Here is a 19,548-nt window from a genome sequence, read left to right as displayed (position 1 = left end):
GGAAAAAATACAACACTGTCACAATATCAAGCAAGAAAAACATCCAGAGATACTAAATTCAGACAAACACACAGATGAAGACAACAGAAACGTTTCCTCCATGCTGTTTAATATAGGGGCTTTTGGTCTTCCTTTATACAGTGTGTCGGGAGTGTGAATGGAGAAGTAGCCTACTGATGTCTTTTACTGTACACACTACTATTGCCATTAAAATAGTTAATTTACATGAAGTTATCTGTAGATCAGCGATGTCAGCTGAATTCCTTTACAAGGCATTGAATGTCCTCAATAGTAGGATGTTATAGGACTTGGTATAACCTCTATATGCTAATTATCATTACATAGGCTATGGAACACATACTCAGACAATCTGACAAGGAATAAAGCATATAATGACAATACACATTAAAATCTAAAAAATAATTAAAAAAAAAACACCTCCCCATGTGTTCCCCAAGATATATTCAGCATCATGTGTGTCTAAGGATATACGTAGTATATAATCACTCAGTCACCCCCCCCTCCACCCACAAACAGTACACTGGCACAACCTTACACTATAGCAGGAAGTTCAGGTGTACTATGGGACAGAAAAAGAAAACAGGGTCACTGTGAGGTACAATGACGTTCTTGCAGAGACAGTGTAGGACACTCGTGGGATAATGGCCTCCTTGGCATTGTGATAATCTTGGAATGGGTTTTGATGAAGTGCTATATGGTAAAGACTGATCGGAGGAAAGTCAGATAAAACTTTTAATGAATAAATCAATCACACCCTGATGAGTCAACCCTTGTTGAGTCAGAATCCTCAACGAGGACACTGCACGCCATAATGCTCGTTACCCACTGAACAGGAAAATGTTGGGGGCAAAATCACTCCAAGGATGTGATTATGTTCACCAAACCCTATTAGGAGTAGTAAGTTCAATTCAATTCAATTTTATTTATATAGTGCCAATTCATAACAGAAGTTATCTCATTGCCCTTTTCCTATAGAGCAGGTCTAGACCGCACTCTTTATAATATTATTTACAGAGACCCAACAAATCCCACCATGATCAAGCACTTGGCGACAGTGGCAAGGAAAAACGTCCTTTTTCTGAAGTGAAGACAAAGGTGTAATGCAAGCCTGTTAGAAACACCTGCAAACATATTAAAGCAAAAGACAAAAAGCTACTGAATATGGAGGCCCCTAAGTCCAGTGCACAAGGTATTAAATGATAACTTGTGGATCGTCTGTTTGCAAGATACATCAGATACATAACTGACAAGATATATAACTGTGTCTTGTGCGAACAGGACAAGAACATGGATGCACAAGAATGTTATGTTATGTGAACAAGATAACATCTGGGCACAAGATAATGAGTGATAACTTTTGTGCACAAGATTAAAAAAATCATCTTTAAGGACTTTGTGGAGCTCCATAATACAATAATAGCAATGCACTACAGTCTAGTAATAAACCTATCAGACACTCACATACATGACCACATAATGCAGCTAAAGTGTAGACTGTTGTGCATAGAGGTAAATTAAGGGGGTTGAGATGATTGCTGCGACCTAGAACAAGCTTGAACTCCTAAACCTGAACCTCTTAACACAGCATCACAAGTTCACTAAATCTACCCTTTCCTTTCCTCTCTCACCCTCTTGGTTACAATAGCCTGTGTTTAATGACAGCGGAGAGTTTGATTGACTGAAATCAAAGTACATTGCTGATATACAGTAGCTATCTTTCACATGACTTTCATCATTAGAGATGTAGTTTCACAATACATTAATATTGAGAGGAGGAGGCTGCCTCCCACATTCTCACACCTGTACCTCACAGGATTATATGGCTTTTTGTCAAATATGAAAATTGTTTTAGCCTCCTAATCCACTTTAGCCAAGTGGTTCATTCAGTCAGGAGATGGGAACAGAACTAGTGCACAACTCATGATAATGAAAGTGATGATGAGGAAAGCTTATGGATGAGCAAATGTGGCTAAGTGGAGAAGAGACAGTCCTGTGTGTCTGTAAGGCATTCATTCAATCTTTTCATGGATCTCAATGCATCAATAATGGCCGCTGCTTTTGTGGATCCTTCAGATCGATGAAGTGAAAACCAAACACAGACAGGGATTGTAATGATTGTCACTGACATCTGACAATTACATAATTTGACCACGTAGCACAAACACTGCTCATTCTATACCAGTGTGTGTTTTTAAAACAGGATTTAGACTTAAATGTCCATTATTTTGTATGGCCTGTAGATACATATTGTGGTCAAATGTAAAGAGCTGAGCTCAATAGCTCTGATCGTGGATGAAAGGCAACTGCTTTACAGTATTCACAGAAATCATGGCATGTATTGTAGTATTTTTAAGGATCTACCTGAAATGTCTGCATTATCTTAGTTACACTTCACCTGTTTCATTTTTGCCTTAAACATTATCAGCACAACGTCAAACTTAATTGACACTGCAGAACAATCAGTCAGAACTCAGTGGACATACAACACTTTGGATACACATACAATCTCAACTTCAAGTAATTGCTTAAAATTTATAAAGTGAATAATAGTGCAAAAATATGTCAACCAAACAGTAACAAAAAAAAAAGATTCATGCTGCTTATTTCTTCACCGAAGAACTAAACAATTCAGTTGGTGTCAGATGATTTTTGCTGGTTGTGTCGGGGTGTCTCTCGATCCACGTTTAGCTCCTTAATCTGACAGTCAGATTAATTTTGATTTTAAAGTTGCAGGGTGCTTATTTGCCCTTATTACACACAAAGTTAAACATCTGCACAAGATCAGCAAACAGAAGGAATTGCCATCAGAAGCCACATTCACACAGGAAGGAAACACCTTGACCTAAATGTGATTACAACCCAGATATCTTGATTTACATTTTGAGTGTCAACTGACATGTAGTACCCCATGTCTAGAAATGCTTTGCAGAATGATCTGTTAAACAAATAAAGTTGAAATATTTGCAATGACTGACATTAAGTTAGCGGAAATATACAGCACAGAGCACAGACTGAGCACAACTCACTTCATTCAGATCTACATCAAAGTGTCAAACTGAGCCAGTGAGTATCTAACAAAAGTGTCTGATCATTTTATGACTTTCCTGTTAGATTTGATGAATCCAATCGAGATTTTCTATGTGTGTTATGTGAAATGAAAGTAACCCAAATTGAGTTCAATTATTTTCAATAATTCTATAGTTCAGCTGAGTTTGATTTCAATGCAAGCCTCGGGGTACAAGGACCGACCACAGGACTGAGTGCAGGAAAAAGTCCACCCTAAAACATAATGTCCGTGTTGTTGTCATTACGCTCTACGCTTGCATCTGAATCAGCTTTGTTTGATTTCTGGAGATGTAATCATATATTCTCAGGGTAGAAACACACCAATGTGAGCTGGGTGGAGCCACCAGCTCCCATTCATTTTCTATGAGAAGCAACGAATCCCTCACAGGACCTGACCTTATTAATGACTATTTTGTTTAGAATTGGGGAGATGGGCTGTGAAGTCAGGCTATCCTGGGTACCTGGGCATGCTGGGGTTGAGGGACATGAAAGAGCAGATTCTACTGCAAAGAGATGTTAATGGATTGTATCCCTTGGGAAAGCGGAATTCAGAAGAAACTCAAGTGATTGTCAGATGGAGGAGTGTTTTGTGTTTCTATCAAATCTTTCTTTGGCCAATATGAGAACTAACAACTGATTGCTAAGGCAGTTATTCAATTCCTGCACAATACAGGTCTACTTCCAAGTGTATCAACTGTGATTTAAGTAATTCATTTCAAGTTCAGTTTTATTTCTATCACAACACAGTCTCAGTCAAGACCACAGCCAGCCACAACATGTAAAGTAACTACTAACATTAACGGAATAGTTTGGGTAATGCGCTTTTTCACTTTTTTGCCAAGAGTGAAATATCCTTGTTAAGGTGTCTACCAGCACCTCTAAATTTTAAGAACAAGAAATAGTTCCCGCACCTAACTTCCTGTAAAACCACAGCTTGTTTCTACATTTCTTTTTGTGTACGGATTAAACAGGCGAGATGTAACATGATAATTTGTAAAAATTTGAGGTGCTCAACTTTTGCCATGCTGCATTGGCCAATCACACACGTGCAAGCACACATTTCTGGTAGATTAGACTTAGACTTGTTAACAAGAATGCTATATTTCTACTGTTTACCTCATGATCATCGCAACAAAAGATTAAATAACTGCTGCCAACTCCAGAGTAATAAAATCCTGTCTCAGAGTACTATAAACCACTGTGCATTATTTTAGTGTTTGATAAGCCTTCAGACTCATGGATCTGTTACTCAAACCAGATTTCCTGGATCATATTTCATGTCTCAACAGGCCTCCAACAACACAGCCCCTTCTGTTGTTTTAATACAGGGCTGTTTTTTGCTCTGAATGCCCACTGTGAGTCTGACATGGTTGTCGGCAGCACAGGGGGCCCCGCAGGGAACAGTCTCGGCTCCCTTCCTCTTCATTCTCTACACTGCAGAACTCAGCTAACTGCTACCTGCAAAAGTTCTCTGACGACTCCGCAATCGTCGGCCTCATCACAGATGGGGACGACAGGAAGTACAGAGAACCGACCCAGGGCTTTGTGGGTTGGTTCCGGCAGAACCGCGTCAAGATCAATGCAGGGAAAACCAAAGAGCTGGTGGTGGACTTCCGCTTGTGCATACACTCTCCTCCTATACCAGTGAACATCCATTGAATGGACATTGAGATGGTGAAATCTTACAGGTACCTGGGTGTTCATATGAATAATAAACTGGGCTGACAATACAAATGCACTATTTAAGAAAGGCCAGATCAGTCTATCTGCTGAGGAGACTCTGGTCTTTTGGAGTGCAGGGGGGCACTCCTGAGGACCTTTTTGATGCCTCTGTGGTGGCATCAGCCATCTTCTATGGAGTGGTCTGCTGGGGCAGCAGCATCTCGACTGCTGACAGGAAGAGACTTAACAGACTGCTTAAGAAGGCCAGCTCTGTCCTAGGATGCCCCCTCGACCCAGTGGAGGTGGTGGGAGAAAGTAGAATGATGGCTGAGCTATCATCCCTGATGGAGAACATGTCTCACTCCATGCAGGACACTGACAGCACTGGGCAGCTCCTTCAGTGACAGGCTGCTCCACCCGTGTGTAAAGGAGAGATACCGCAGGTCCATCCTTCCTGCTGCTGTCAGACGTTACAATAAACACTGCTCCCAGTAGACCACACACCAAAACTGACACATTTACTCGTGCAATATCAATATTTCCTATGTGAAACAATGTGCATGTTTACTTCTTTATTATATCTCGCTTTTTTATTGATGCTTCTTGCTATTGCGCGAATCCCTTTATACTTAACACTGCAAATTTACCCATTTTGGGATTAATAAAGGATTATCTAATGTTATCTTATCTTCATGGCATTGTGACCCCCTCAAACTGAACGTCAAACGTCAACCAATCTCATAGATATTCGGCCCGACTCTAAAATAAGTCAGAGGAGACCAGTTTGGTGTTAAAATTGGGCTTTACACAGTGTCTGCCTGGCATAAACAGAAATAACAGTGGAAGCGTTTGGCTTGACACCACGATTGATCTGCTGTCCAACAGCGTATTGGAAGTGTCTATGGTTCTTGGCAGGCTTGCTGCAGTTTGTTTTGGTGTGTTTCTACCCTTAGAATCAGTGTAGTTCTGTGTCTATTTTGTTGTTTCTTGATAGTAGATAAGCTCTATGTTTGCAGTCCTGAAGATGTAAAAGATGTTAAAGAAAAGCCCAAACTGTCTCAAACCATAGGAAACGCTTGAATTCTGAATTAGGGTGCATTTTCCCTCTGTCACTGGTCAATGAGCAGAGTGTAGCTCGTCTACTGCAGACGAGATCATTTAGTTATACATGTACACACTCTATACACATACTATATTTCATGTACACAGTCACCAACATGTGATCATTTGAACATGTCAGAATTGAGTCAGACTGTTAGGTTGGACAGATCAATGATCCTTTAACATTTTCCTGCATTTAAAAACAAACCAATCAGCGTTAAACATCCAAGCATAGATCATTCATTTCAATTAGCTCATTCAGTTTTGCACAAGTCAGTTGTGTTAGCAGACATCTTGGTAGCAACAGCAAGGACCAGTGGGTGAGAGACAATAAGGAGCAGGACCAAACAGAAAAGAGTTTAGTCATAAATGCACATTTCCTGTTCCTGATGCTCCCCTCAGCTATTAACCTTGATGAGAAATGCAGGACATGTTTTTCATCTTGCTCTCCTCACACTACATGTATCTTCCAACAAGCTAAGGACCCAGATCCATACAGGAGAGGTCGAGGTTAAGCACGACAGAGATGCTGAACAGATTCTCCTCTTATATCAGTGACCCGCCCAGGTCTCCCCCGCCTGCGGGGTAATGCCTCAACCCACCTCCCCTGCGCAGCGAGTGCAGCGCCACAGTGCAACAGCCTCGCAGGAGCGACCCTATATGATACATGGGCTGTCCACCACGGACTGGACCACGGCAGAGCCATGCCACTGTTGGCACCACAGGGATGGCCACTGCTAGCAGATCAACCAGGAAGTGACGACTCCAGTAGCTTTTCTGAATTGTCCCATCGCCAGACAAATCTCCCTCCTTTGCTGTAGCGCCCCCTGTGGCGCCTTGTTCTTTAGTTTCATCTTCATCATCGTCCTCATCATGCACCTCAACTACAATGACACCAGCTATCTCCTCATGGGAAGTAGATCTCCTCGGCTGGGAGGTGTGAGGCTGTTCTACGCCTGGTGATAATCCTGGGCGACTTGGACTCAGCTCTGCTGTCTCTACCTGGGTTGATCCTGCTGACAGACCTACTCCTTGCTGCCTGTCTTCTACGCTGAGGTTTTCCAGTGTTGTCCCACTCCGTCTGCTTTCTCCACAGCATCCTCCGAACTTAAGCTCACCCTGCATCCCTGCTGATGTCTCTGCTAAATCGCACAGTTTTCCTGGTGCTGCCTCCTCCACTGCACCCTGAACTTCCACCTCATTTCCTCCCACTGAGCCCATCTGCATCTGCTGCCCTTCTTCAGCCAGTCTGATCACTGTTGCTCCCTCCTGCTTCTCTGTTGCCGCAGCTTCCTTCTCTCTCTTCTCTTTCTCCTGCTTTTCCTCTTCCTCCACACCCTCTTCCTCCCCACACAGAGGACTTTCCATGGAACACGCCACAGTAGCAGACCGCGGTAAGGGAGGGACCAGCGGTGTTTTGGAGACTGGGATCGGCTCTGTTGCCATACTCATGACCGTCGCTGTGGTTGCTGAAGTTGTGGTGGTGATAGAGTCCAGCTCCTCCTCCCCCTCATCAGACATCCAGGTGGAGGTGGGGCTGCAGGCCTGGGAGCGGAAAGTGCGTTGCTCCGCAATGGTATCCAGATCAGAGGGGTAACCTGCCGTTGCAGGGATGGGGCAGCTTTCGGTCTGAATGCCCGTCTCCCGCAGGGGGTGCAGGTAGAGGTGGTGGTGCGACAGGCAGGGATGACTCATACAGCCCCCTCCACCCAGGCCGCAACGAAAGGGCGCCAGCCGCTCCCCTGTGCACAGCTTCTCATAGGTGGAGGAGTGCGGAATAGTGTGGGGCACAGAGTGGGACAATTTGTGAGGGAAAGAATGAGGTAAGGTATGGGAGAAAGTATGAGGCAGAGACTTGGGCAGAGAGTTGGGCAGAGAGTGGGAAAAGGTCTGCGTGTAGGAGCTGAGTAAAGATGCTGTTTCCTCAGAGAGGAAGGCGGCCTCCAGCAGCAGGTCGGCCCGGCTGGGGACGCTGCTCTCCCCACAGCACACAAAGCCGCTGTCCTGGGTGCCGTCACCTGACAGACAAGGAAAGTCCGGGCCATTGCCGTTCCGGTCCGCCAGCGCCTGATCACTCAGCTTAGTGTAGGTGGAGCTCCGGGTCAGAGAACGGGCTGGGGAAGCATCGCAGGAGCAAGACCCCCTCCCTCCTACTGGCAGTTTGGGTATTCCTCCTGGACTTTCCCCTGATACTGATGCTGGTGCCGAACCCCCAACACGGGTCCGACAGCCTGGTATGGCTTCCCCCTCCTTGGCTAATCCAGCCTGGGCTAGCTCCATGTTGATTAAAAGGTTCTCAAGCTTGTGGTTCTGAGCGTTGATGTCCTGGAAGTACTTCTGGGCCCCTATGTCCCCGCTGAGCCCCTCAGCATCACTGAGACTGGCACGAACAGTGTCCACAGCCTGTTTGAGCTGTTGGATCTCCTGACGCGCCTCCTTCAGGGCCAGCTGAGCCTCCACACGGTGACATTCCTCCTCAACCCAGTCCTCCTGCATCCTGTAAAGCTGGCTTCTCAGCGCATCTATCTCTGTGTCCCTAAGAGGGTGAAAATGGAGAAGAGAAAAAGGAGAAGGAAGGAACAAATAAAGACAAACTATACTAGGCTTAGGGTGATGGTTAGGGACCAATATGAGAACTAACTTTCTGGCCAATATTGATAATCTCTATTCCTATCCCAGTATCTCACCTGTCTTGTAGAGTGTTGATGGTTTCCTTTAGTCTGGCCCGCAGGTGTCGGATACACACTTCTTTCTGCTGCAGGGGTGTGAGGTACTGCTCTGGTGGAGGGGGCCGGATTCCATGGTTGTCTGTACATGACGTGTACTTCTGATGACGTCTAGGACACGAGCATATGAAAGGTGTTTTTCCGAGTTCTTTAGAACTAGGCAGTTACAATGAGTTAAAAGACACTAAAACTCCCCATAGAGCTGAGGGGAACTGCAGAGTCAAGAGATAATTCTCTGTGGGTTTGTCACTACAAGCAACACCTTATACATAACACACAGTTGTTTGATCCACGATTATTATAAAGATATTGATTAGAGCAGCTTTAAAAGACTGAAAATGTACTTTGGACACTGAGGAAATCAAGCGGGGTAAATCATTTTGCTTGTGTTAAAAAAGAAACAGGAAAAAGCTATAGAACTGGAGCCTGATTCCAGACCTCTGAATTGCCGCCCACATCTCTTTTTCAGTGATTTAGATGATGAAGTGAAAATGAAATGGCAGTTCAGTCTGATTATCAGGCTAATGAAACAGCTAGGGAATGGGAATAGAAATAAATGTAGGAATATCAAGTTCTGATTTTCACTGAGGTGAGGAAGTCATACAAAGTTTCAGTTTCTGTTTGTAACTTTCATGTTTGGTTTGAAATAAGTGCAATCAATCATTCTAGGGAGTATATTAGAAAAGAGGACTGAGTTAGAGAAGCTTTTCATCTCCATTACTAAACGGGCCATGCAGTTTCTGATGTCTTACCCTTTGGTGGGGCTGCAATCACTGCCTTTACAAGAGCCTGAGTTGCTGCTGCTGCTGATGGAGGCATTGCCATAGGGATCTCTATTACTGGGCGCGGCCGTCGTCCGCCTGGTCCAAAGTAAGAAGAGACATGTTAACCTGTTCCTGGTAACACCATGAAACCACGCTCCAGACAACAAGGTGACAGTGAATTCTGTGAGCTGCTGAGCAAAACCATCAAGACACTGTTCAAAACCAAAAATCAAAATAGACATGAATGGAACAAATGTCATTCCAGGTTCACGAACATGCCAGTACACAGAATCCACAGAAATGCACAATTATACACAGACACATTACAAATACAGAGGCTAAAGTCACTGCTAACAGACAACGGTTCTGCTTTAGAAACAAGGACACACACTCCTTTGGGCACTGACAGTGATGTTGTAGTTTTTCAAAAAGAGAATTTGCTCTGCAAAGATGAAAACCAAACCAAAAATCAAAACAAATTAGACACTCAATGATATAACTTCAAGAATCATTCATCAAAAGAAATACAGTGAGGAAAGAACAAACAAAGACAAAAGAAGAAGGGAGTAACAGGTCAGACTAGACATGATGCCATGGAAACAATTCTTTCTCTCATTGTTCTCCACAATGTAACATGAAACATTCACAACAGTGCAAAGGGTCTCATCATTCCCATGCTTCAGAGAGTCAACACTGATGGGGTGGAAAGAAGAGGGAGTCAGAACAGACCGAGAACGAGGGGTTGAGGGAGAGTTTGTTGAACGGCTGTGGCGATCTGGAGACTTGGTGGCAGTGTATCCTTTAGTCGGCGACTTGGTCGGTGCATAGCCTTTAGTCGGGCGCATTGAGACCATATAGCCTGTCTCCATGGGAACGTAGTCTAGCTCTATAAACCTGCAGTAGTCAAACCTGACCAGGCAGAGACAACAGGGTGTTAAATCACAGAGGACAGCAAGGGACCACACCAGAACCATACAATGTGCATGCTACAAGTGTATGCACACTTTACTATTGAGGTGAGATAAAGCTGTCTGGCATATAGCATGTCTTAGGGTTCAGGTAATTCATTCAGAGCCTGAGCTGCAGGCAGGCAGATTCTAAATATCAACAAGCACTCAACCACTGAAGGGCCCCAAGAGAGGTGGCTCTCTAAAAGCTTCACATAAAGGAAAGACAGATAGCTCTGCTTTAATAGTTTAGGCTGTTCTCTTTGGCTTCCCATATGAAACATCTATGTGAAGTAATTTGCAGCTATGAGGCCTTTACTGGCACAGAACAACAAGCTAATGCTCTGCATCCTGAAACATAATTCACAAGAGATAAAATGTTCTGAGACTCTAATGATTAGAGAAGCAGGGGAGCGGTGGCAACAGCTCATCATCAAGATCACTTCACTCCAAACAAGCTTTAGGTAAACATCAAATACAACATAAATTCATCCTCTGACACATCTGATTACAACCCAAAAGATTGTCAGAACATGACCGAACAACATCTCTCTTATCAGGACAAGTTATATTTGCTTGCTAAAATCTGGATGGACTATTAAAGGACACACAGGTCCATTCAATTGTCAAAATGAAGTCATATTTAGCCATGTGAAATCATAGACCAATCCAACCCCTTGGGCTATCCAACATCCCTGCTAGTCTTTCTCTCCACACACCACCAGAAAAGATGTCTTTCTTCTTCTTCTGTAGAGTAACCACTGCTGAAAATAACTTGACTAAAAAGTTGCTCTCTGCTCCCCCCTCTGCCCATAATATAGACAACCTCATCCTGCACTATGAGGGTAGATTCATTTCATTTATTCATTTTTGTGCCAAGATCTATACCTCTCTCATGTCTGTCCATTAAATGTGAAGCTAGAGTCAGGAGGCGATGAGCTCAGCTTAGCATAAAGACTGGAAGCAGGGGGAAATAGCTAACCTAGTTCACTCCAAAGTGAGGTTGCCAGACAACTAGTGGAGAATCCAGTATGTCACCGCGTCCCGAGAGAAATATAGAGTCTGAGCGCTGTAGAAGTTTTAGACAGTAAAGATTACAACAAAAAAGTTGTTGGGGAATATTCTGAATATGAGAGAGGTATCGATCTTCTCATCTCCATGTCAGACAATGGACACATTGCAAAAATCTGTCCATTGTCTGACATGGACTAGTCCAAAATCATCTTAGAAACCATGTAAAACCACATATATCATTTAAAAAATAAATATTGAAAAAAGTAAAATATACACATATTTTCAAATGCAACCATTGCTACTACACTGCTAAAGAAAATAAAGTTGTTGAGTAGCACAGTACAGTTATATCAGTGGTAGCCAGGAAAAGGAAGGGTGATCTGTGATGGGCAACTTCTGCTAAGACATTCCTTGCTTGTAATAAATATTGTAAGGTTTTATAATCAGTGATATTGAGTGGCACATACCGAATGTTGTAATGACCTGTTACTTTAAAAGAACATGACTGTTGTCCAATCACTGGCCTCTACAGAGGGAGGAGGGGACAAGCAGGACCAATCAGAGCAGCCACGAGGGATTTTCACACAGGACACGATAACTCCATGCCACCTCACTGAAATCCAAAACCTGGACACAGTGTTGCACCCAACTCAATGTATTTATACTTAAACTTCAACCTGCTGGAACTTTTTCACCACGCAAGCTCATGTCTCATGTCACAACAGAAACAAGAGAATTATCTGACAAATAAGGGAAACAAAATTTTCCAAATCATATGAGACTATGTAACTTTTGAAAGAAACAATAACTCAATCTTACAAAGGAAAAGTTCAATTCATAAGCCATAAAACGCACTGTTGCTTAATTCAATACACTCAGGGTGTTTGCAGCCTCACATGGTCTGGTATGACCAGTAGCATATGGTGGCTATTAATGTTAGCTAATGCCAGCAAACTTTAGCTAGCTATAGCTGTATAAAGGACATTACAGTTACTACTTTTACATTTTGTTAAAGCAAAAGTTACATTAAGTCAGTTTAAGTCTGAAGTCGTATTTGGATGTTTGAGCAACAACCACCTCCTGAAAGCATAATTCCAATCAAACGGGCAAACCAGGCATATTTATTAACTCACTGGAGACGGTTTGCAAGTGTTCAACATTACACGACGGTCACTATATTTGACACGCTAACACAATGGTGTGTAATTCTCACTTCTTTGTGAAAACATATACATCTATTTTTTTTCGTGCTACCCGAACTTCCCCAGGTTTCTAGCAAGAGTTGTGCTGAGTAAACGTGTTCTGTGTGATACAATAGGGGAGGAGGCCAGATATTGACTACTCAGTAGTTCTTCGAAGATCAATATATGACAAAAGCCAAGACAGGACAGAAACAGGCAGAGGGAAGCAGCTAAAGCAGTGAGATCCCAGAGGCTACACAGTACAACAGTGTTTCAGGTTTGACAGTCTATCCCATCCGGAAGCTGTGTCTGGACTGTGGGTGGTGGGTGACAGTCTGGTGGAGGTAGTCATAGGTGGGCTGTAGGAGCTGACTGTTGCCCAGGAGTCAGGTGTTGGTTAGTGTGAGTGGGTGCAGTACAGAAATATTCCTTTACGCTGTGGTTTGTGTCTGGTAGAGACAGAGACTTTGCTCATGAAGCTGAAATCCTTTTAGATAAACCATATCTAATTTTTAAATAAACCGAAATAAACCAAAAAGCACATTCTCATTTCCTGCAATGTCGGTGTCTCACCAACTCTCTGCTGTTGAACTGGTTAGTGTTTGTAAAAAAACATGGTGCTGTTGATTGAGCGGCTGTGGTGAACCAGTGATCACTTGTGATCACAGTATGCTTCCACATTCCAACATTAGCACTATTTCTACTGTGCATGTAGCCGCTAAACAAAACTTCATGCTATGAAAAATTACATGGAACCAGGACCAACTGGTGTTACAAATCCCCAATTTCTAGTGTTCAAATTTACCTAGTGACTCTGCTAATGTAGCCTACATATGTCAGTACATGACCGTTCATCAGGGTTTCCCTTGTTTTTTCCTGCCAGAACATCAATAGACTTAGAGGTGATGTGACACAACAACACACACACACAAGGCTGTGCTGTTTGCTGTTGTTGATGCCAACTTCTAAGTTGAATATGAACAATGAGAGCTCCAGTTGGGACCTCAGTGTTATTTTCATATTAATCATAGTGGGATTGTGACTTCACTGCAAACTGCAAAGGCTATCCGTTACATTTCAAACTCATTAAATGAGGTAGGCAGGTCAGCACTGCAGCAACTGACCGTTCACTAAACCCCGCCCTTGAACAGCGATTGGCCAATCATAGCTTAGCAACCGTACCTAGACATGGCAGGCCTGGGATTTCTCCACAAGTTGAAGTGGTGTGCATATGGGGCTGTGTAGTGACAAAGATACTCTGCATTTAAAGAGTTTGGAGTGGAGGGCCATGTCTAGCAAAAGTGTAGGGAATGGATTTAACAGTGTGTTTATATGCTTTAACGTAAGCTGCAATGATTAGCATGTCTGGCTAGCAAGCTTAATACTTACACTAGTAACTGAGTGTTACTTCAAAGGCCAAGGAGCAAATCACTAGTTAACTAGGCCACAACAGTCTGTGGGGTTACAGGTTACAGCACACCCACTGTGAAGTATTTTCCCACTGTGTGGAAGCCGGTCATGGATGTTATCAGAGTTTAGGCTAACATTAGCAGCTCTGTCCTGCTCTATTGTATTTGGGGAAGTTTACACTCCACAGCCAACGCTAACTGAGACAGTGTTACATTTGTCGAACACACTGGTTAGTCCTCATCCTAAAAGCCTTTGAAAATAAGAAAAAGTATGTAAGCTAAGCAGCCAAATAGGGTTCTGATGTTACATTTATCCTTAGCATATCAGGACTAACTAGCTCTTCACTGCTCTACAAGAATATGCTGCTTCTTTATTTCCATGTCTTCTACATGAATCATCAACCTGTGAGGATGCGTAATTACTTTTTGCCTGGGACATGTAGCTTTAGCCGCAGTTTGTTAGCATGCAGTCAGCCTGAGATAGAGTCTTAACCAACTCATGGAGATAAGGTTTAATTAGCTTGCTAGCTACAGCTGATAAAACTTTCCAGTGACAGTCGGCATTTCAGCTGGCAAATTGACGTCGTGGCTAGAAATAGGTACCCTGCCTCTTTTGGAAATCAAGAACCCTTTGTTTCAAAAATTGCTGAGCATTTTGATGGAAAATCTGCCATCGTGCCAAACAGCATATGTGCCATGCTAGAATGTAAAGCTAGACAAGCTTAGCAACAGTAACCAAGGCGGGCGGCGCTTAGCAAACGGACAATTGGAGAATGGCGGGAAAACCGTGTCTAATTAAGACAGGTAGCATAAATGTTGGCTGTGTGCTGTTGTTGGTCTTGTTTCAGTGGCTACAATGCATGCCGGAGCTACAGCTACAGCTAAGGAGCATGCTCTCTGAGACTGTAACTAAAGTGAGTCTCACGCAGGGGGCGCGGGCACAGGAATGGCCACCGGCGCTGTGGCACCTGACGCAGCCGTCCCCGACCCCGACCCCGACACCGGCTTGGGCACCGGGACGGGTGAGGACGCCAGTATTTGCTGCAAGCGGCGTTTGGGCTGCAGCGCCTTCAAAGGGTTGAATCTGAGGAAAAGAGACGAGAGAGAGGAGGACACCACAGCTACAGATTGAACCGTCTGTAGCTTCATATACCACAAAAACCCCTACAGCCACTAACCACACGACTTGGCTTCAGTTTAGGAAGGCATTTATCTGTCTGTGACCCACCCTGTGGCTTGCAACATCTGAATGAGACTACTGATTAAAACACTTCAAATCATTTGACACACAGTTATTTATTATAAGTGGATTTTTGGCAACATGCAGTAGAACTACTTAGGTGGTGATTCTTCAGCTCTCCAGCCAATAATGCCAAAAAGGCTCTCCATTGTATTTAAGTAGTGACTGTGTAAAACTGGACCACATTAGTAAATCAATGCCCAACAATCATATTGCATACATTAGGTATAAAACATACATTCTGTATGCAACATTATTGCAGCATTTGCATTGCAAAGTGAGAACATTCAAGTCGGATGCGGATTAATGGATGTGGAAAAAGTCACTGGTCCCAGTAGACAATGAAACCTCAATAACATGGTCTTATCCTTTAACCTGTGTCCAGTAAACAGGCAAAGGAAGTCCAGTAGCTGTAGGAGAAAACACATCGATATACTCAATAAACTGTGTTCAGGTTGCAGTACACTTGCTGTTCACTGGTCAGTTTGTAGGAAGTGGCTGACTACATCTACTTTCTTTTAAGCCCATCTTCTTGTCAATAATACCACCGCTCCTCCATCAGGATCATTAGAGCTAATTGAAAAAAGTACAGAAACAAATCGCAGTAAAATATATATTCCTTTAGTTGCAAGAACTTTTGGGTTGCCTGGTTGGCTGTTGAGTCATTAATATTAAAGTCATTAATAAATTTATTAATAAAGGGTATGGAGTATCTGACTTTCTAATACGCCAAGAAGTCTGCAGTTATAGATGTTAATAAGTCATTAATATTAAGATTCACAGGTTTCTCGCTTTCTGTAAAGCCCACATTAAAATAGTAAGTTGTCTGTAATTATTAATGTTAATAAGTTGTTAATAACTTTGATCCAGATGCTGTGCAGCACTTTTCCAGATGGTCAGAGGTCAGACTGTGCACTGGAGCAGTCTGCCTGATGAACTAAAATGGTAAAAAGACAAAGCAAGTGTCCTGCTGGAGGAGAATAAACACCAGCCAGAGAGATTTTTCAAAACCTGGCAACCCAAAATGTGTTCTTATAAATGGTTAATAACTGATCTATAAAGCTTTAGGAAATGATTTGTTAACCATTAATAAAGCCATTGGTTAAAACTCATAATCCCTTTATTACAGGCCCCTAGAAAGTGGTACTGAGTTCTTAAAACAGCTGGTTCAACTGGAGGAAATCTGTGCTCAGAAAGTGTTAAGTTTAGAAATAATCATACTGCACACACACATACACAGAGCACACACAGTGTGCTTTTACACACAAAATTATACTACTGAAAAGGTCATGTCACAGGGTTTAATTTGTTAATTTGACAAGGAGCAACCGAGCGACAGAAAAATGATAGACACTCAACAAAGGCAGATGAAAGGAAGAGAAAATGTAGAAAATGTGAATAACTAGGATGTATTAATACACTTGCAGCATCAGTGAAGCTCCACCTGTGTCTGTATTTATCAAGCGTCTCAGAATCACTCCTAGGAGTCACGCTGAAAGTTAACCTAAGACCAGAAAAACTCCTACTTGAGTGTGCGACTTAAGAGTGTTTTACAAAACTCTCAGCCGCAGAGTAGAAATGATGATGTTGTCTTATAGTTTTCTGACAGTTGAGGTTTGAGATATTAGACAGTGGTGCAATTCGAAATGCAGAAAATATCAACATTTTATGTTTAGGCTTTATGTGTACGGCCAAATATAGGTAACTAAGTTATTTAGGTTGTATATGCAAAAATATGTGATAATGATATTTACCAATTTAAATATTGTACGTGTGCCAATGATGTTGCAAAGCCACTGTGGGCTGTGCCGCTTATCTCCATGGAAAACATTGAATCCTCTCTTCTTCTCTTTCTTTGTTTGCGGAGAGCATGTGTTCTCTTTTGCATCGTGCACAATTAATTTTTTGCCACAACTTTATCTATCAATAAGCTCAATGTCATCAATAAATGTCTCTCCTCCCACAGAACACGCACATGTTTCTGCCTTGAATATCAGCAGAGATAGAAGTCATTTCCAAAGTTAAGAGAGTTGAAATAGTTTTACTCCTAGTCTCAAAAGTAGGACCAAAGTTGCATTGCATCACGGCCAGTTAGGACAGATTTTCTGCTCTGAGACACTTGATAATACAGGTCCTGGTCCCCTCGCACTGTAATATACAATGATGGAGGTTAAAACTTTTTTCACTAGAGCTTACATTCCTCTTACAATCCTCTTACATTGCACTGAATACCCCAAATATCACAAGTGAACACTGACATAAAAAAAAACAGGTAACAGGTCCTCACTGGCTACCTACCGGCGAGAGCCCAACCCAGACCTCCGATTGGCTGGAGCAGGGGCAGACATGGGGCCCGGCAGCCTCTTGTGCAACCTTTAGCTTCTTCTGTCCTCACTTTGTCTCTCTGTTCTTCAGCTCAACACTGAGAGCCTGGAGGAAAACACAGATATGACCGGTGAGGGACCACATGCACCCAGAAAGAAGAGAGAGTGATCAACAAAAGCAGCAGCAGCCTGAGAAAATAACAAAAAACAGGGTTTATTGAGGTTATATACACACACACACACACGCACACATATCCTTGTACTTCTATCTTTGGGACTTTGTGACACTTAAAACCAAGTCTTAACCTTCAAACAGACCTTTGAAGTTGTGAGGACTGGCCAAAATGTCCTCACTTTCCAAAAATGTCCTCACTCTGTAGGTAAAAAATGTGTTTCAGTCCTCACTATGTAGCAAGTACAAGTACACACACACGCACACACACAAATAAGGGATGAGTTTCGCTGACTGCCTCTGCGCTCAGCTCTGGATGCCTCAGCATGCAGCATGGGGCTGCTGACTCAAGCTTACACTTAGCTGACATAAGGATTCAGGAGCCAATCACCTCCCAGCCATGTGGGAGAACTAACCAATCATCACTCATCTGTCTCATCTCAGGCCAAAAGAGTGGCAGAAGTGAGCAAAGGGAAGTGACATTTGCATCTGCATCTGTATGTGAGTGTGTGTTTGTGTTGTAAGGTGTGTGCTTGTTCATGTGTGTGGCTTTGTATGAGAGCTCCCAATGTGCCTCTTTGAGTACTCACGTGGCTGTGTGGATGCAGAGAGATGAACGTCTAATACATATTTAATCATTACCCCTGTCTGTGACCTAACAAAGCTTCCCCTGGCTTTATGTTGCTGGAAAGGCCAAATGCAAATTGTGAGATAGAGAGGCACGTCAAGAGTGAGACACTGAAGAGAGATAGAAGGAAAAAGCACATGTAGGCGAAAGGAGGAGGATTATTCACGTCAATAATCATCACACACAACTTAGTGGGCTCTTGAGTGTCAGGTTTGTGTATGTGTGTAAATGCAAAGCACCTGCTGTAAGTCACCTTCCTGCTGTAACACCTCTACATGCTGTGCTGTCTCTCTGCCAACCACGACTGACTCAGAAAACGCTCTCCCACTACAGTCAGTGAATGAGGACCTAGGTGGATTAATGGAAATAAAGCCTTACATTCTTATCTCTCTGCTGTGTCACTTAAATAACAGGTTACTCGTTCAAATCCTGTAAATACTATAAAGCTACCTCCTGTATAACTTTATCCACATCTGAGCTCTGCTTTAATTCCTCTAGCAACTTTCCTCTGCTTTCTATCATTTCATGTTTTATTTTAACTGTATTACAGCTTTGATTAGATTCTAAAGAATGACCAGATGCCAGATGGGAACTGTGTGTCTGTGTTTGCTTGTGTGTGTGTGTCTAGGCACTACTGTATACGATTGTATACTATTATACATCAGACTCTGAGTTTATAAGACTTAATTTCAGCACCATGCGCTGTTCAAATAGCCTGGTGTAGAACGAGACACAGTATCCAGGTTTGCATTCCTCTCTTCACATGGGGCAGGTCATATTTATTAAGATTTAAATGAGCCATGTTGTTATCTACAAGGTACAAGGTAATTTATTTATCATTTTAAAACACAAGGTTGTATAATGAAACGAAACTTTGTAGTCCCTTCTTGCTACACACACAGAACAGATCATTTAATTAATATTAATATTCAATTAATATTAAAATAGTGTAACATATAATATAAAATGAAATAAAACAACATATACACTTATTTATATACGTATATACATAGCCTACACATATTACACCCAGGAAATAATTCTGCAGCGCATTTAAATTTGCGTCTGATGGATTGTAATCAGCAGATAGAGATAGTGATGATGATATGGTTTCCATCTTCACATAAAAAGTTCGACATTTGTGAGACAGTGTTCCGTTCACTTTGCCTGCATTTGAGCACCAAGGATCATCGATGTAAACACAGAGTCCTCCTCCTTTCATCTTGCCGGAGTCTTGCGGTTGGAACGCGGCCCGCCCGTCGAGTGCTCGATCCGGGATCTCGGTGGAGCAGG

The 19,548-nt window shown here is 42.7% G+C and overlaps 1 protein-coding gene across 5 annotated transcripts in view; it reads right to left on the bottom strand.

The window, feature by feature from the left end:
- Positions 1-88: 88 nt before the first annotated feature.
- Positions 89-19,548, bottom strand: part of snphb (syntaphilin b) — a 32,285-nt gene continuing 12,825 nt past the window's right edge. For 2 of the 5 annotated variants that reach the window (XM_044212260.1, XM_044212261.1), the window contains exons 2-7: positions 17,430-17,561; positions 14,817-14,975; positions 10,070-10,249; positions 9,329-9,436; positions 8,538-8,687; positions 89-8,386 (exon numbers count right to left, since the gene is read on the bottom strand). In XM_044212260.1, the coding sequence (XP_044068195.1) occupies positions 6,397-8,386; positions 8,538-8,687; positions 9,329-9,436; positions 10,070-10,249; positions 14,817-14,975; positions 17,430-17,479 (2,637 nt within the window). In that variant the 5' untranslated portion in view covers positions 17,480-17,561 and the 3' untranslated portion in view covers positions 89-6,396. The remainder of the gene's footprint in view (positions 8,387-8,537; positions 8,688-9,328; positions 9,437-10,069; positions 10,250-14,816; positions 14,976-17,429; positions 17,562-19,548) is intronic. The other 3 variants (XM_044212262.1, XM_044212265.1, XM_044212263.1) reach the window with 3 other exon arrangements.

This window comes from Siniperca chuatsi, linkage group LG10, assembly GCF_020085105.1.
Source record: "Siniperca chuatsi isolate FFG_IHB_CAS linkage group LG10, ASM2008510v1, whole genome shotgun sequence".
NCBI classification, from domain to species: Eukaryota; Metazoa; Chordata; class Actinopteri; order Centrarchiformes; family Sinipercidae; genus Siniperca; species Siniperca chuatsi.
The sequence above is the reverse complement of the archived record's forward strand: the minus strand, read 5'-3'. Positions and strand labels throughout refer to the sequence as shown.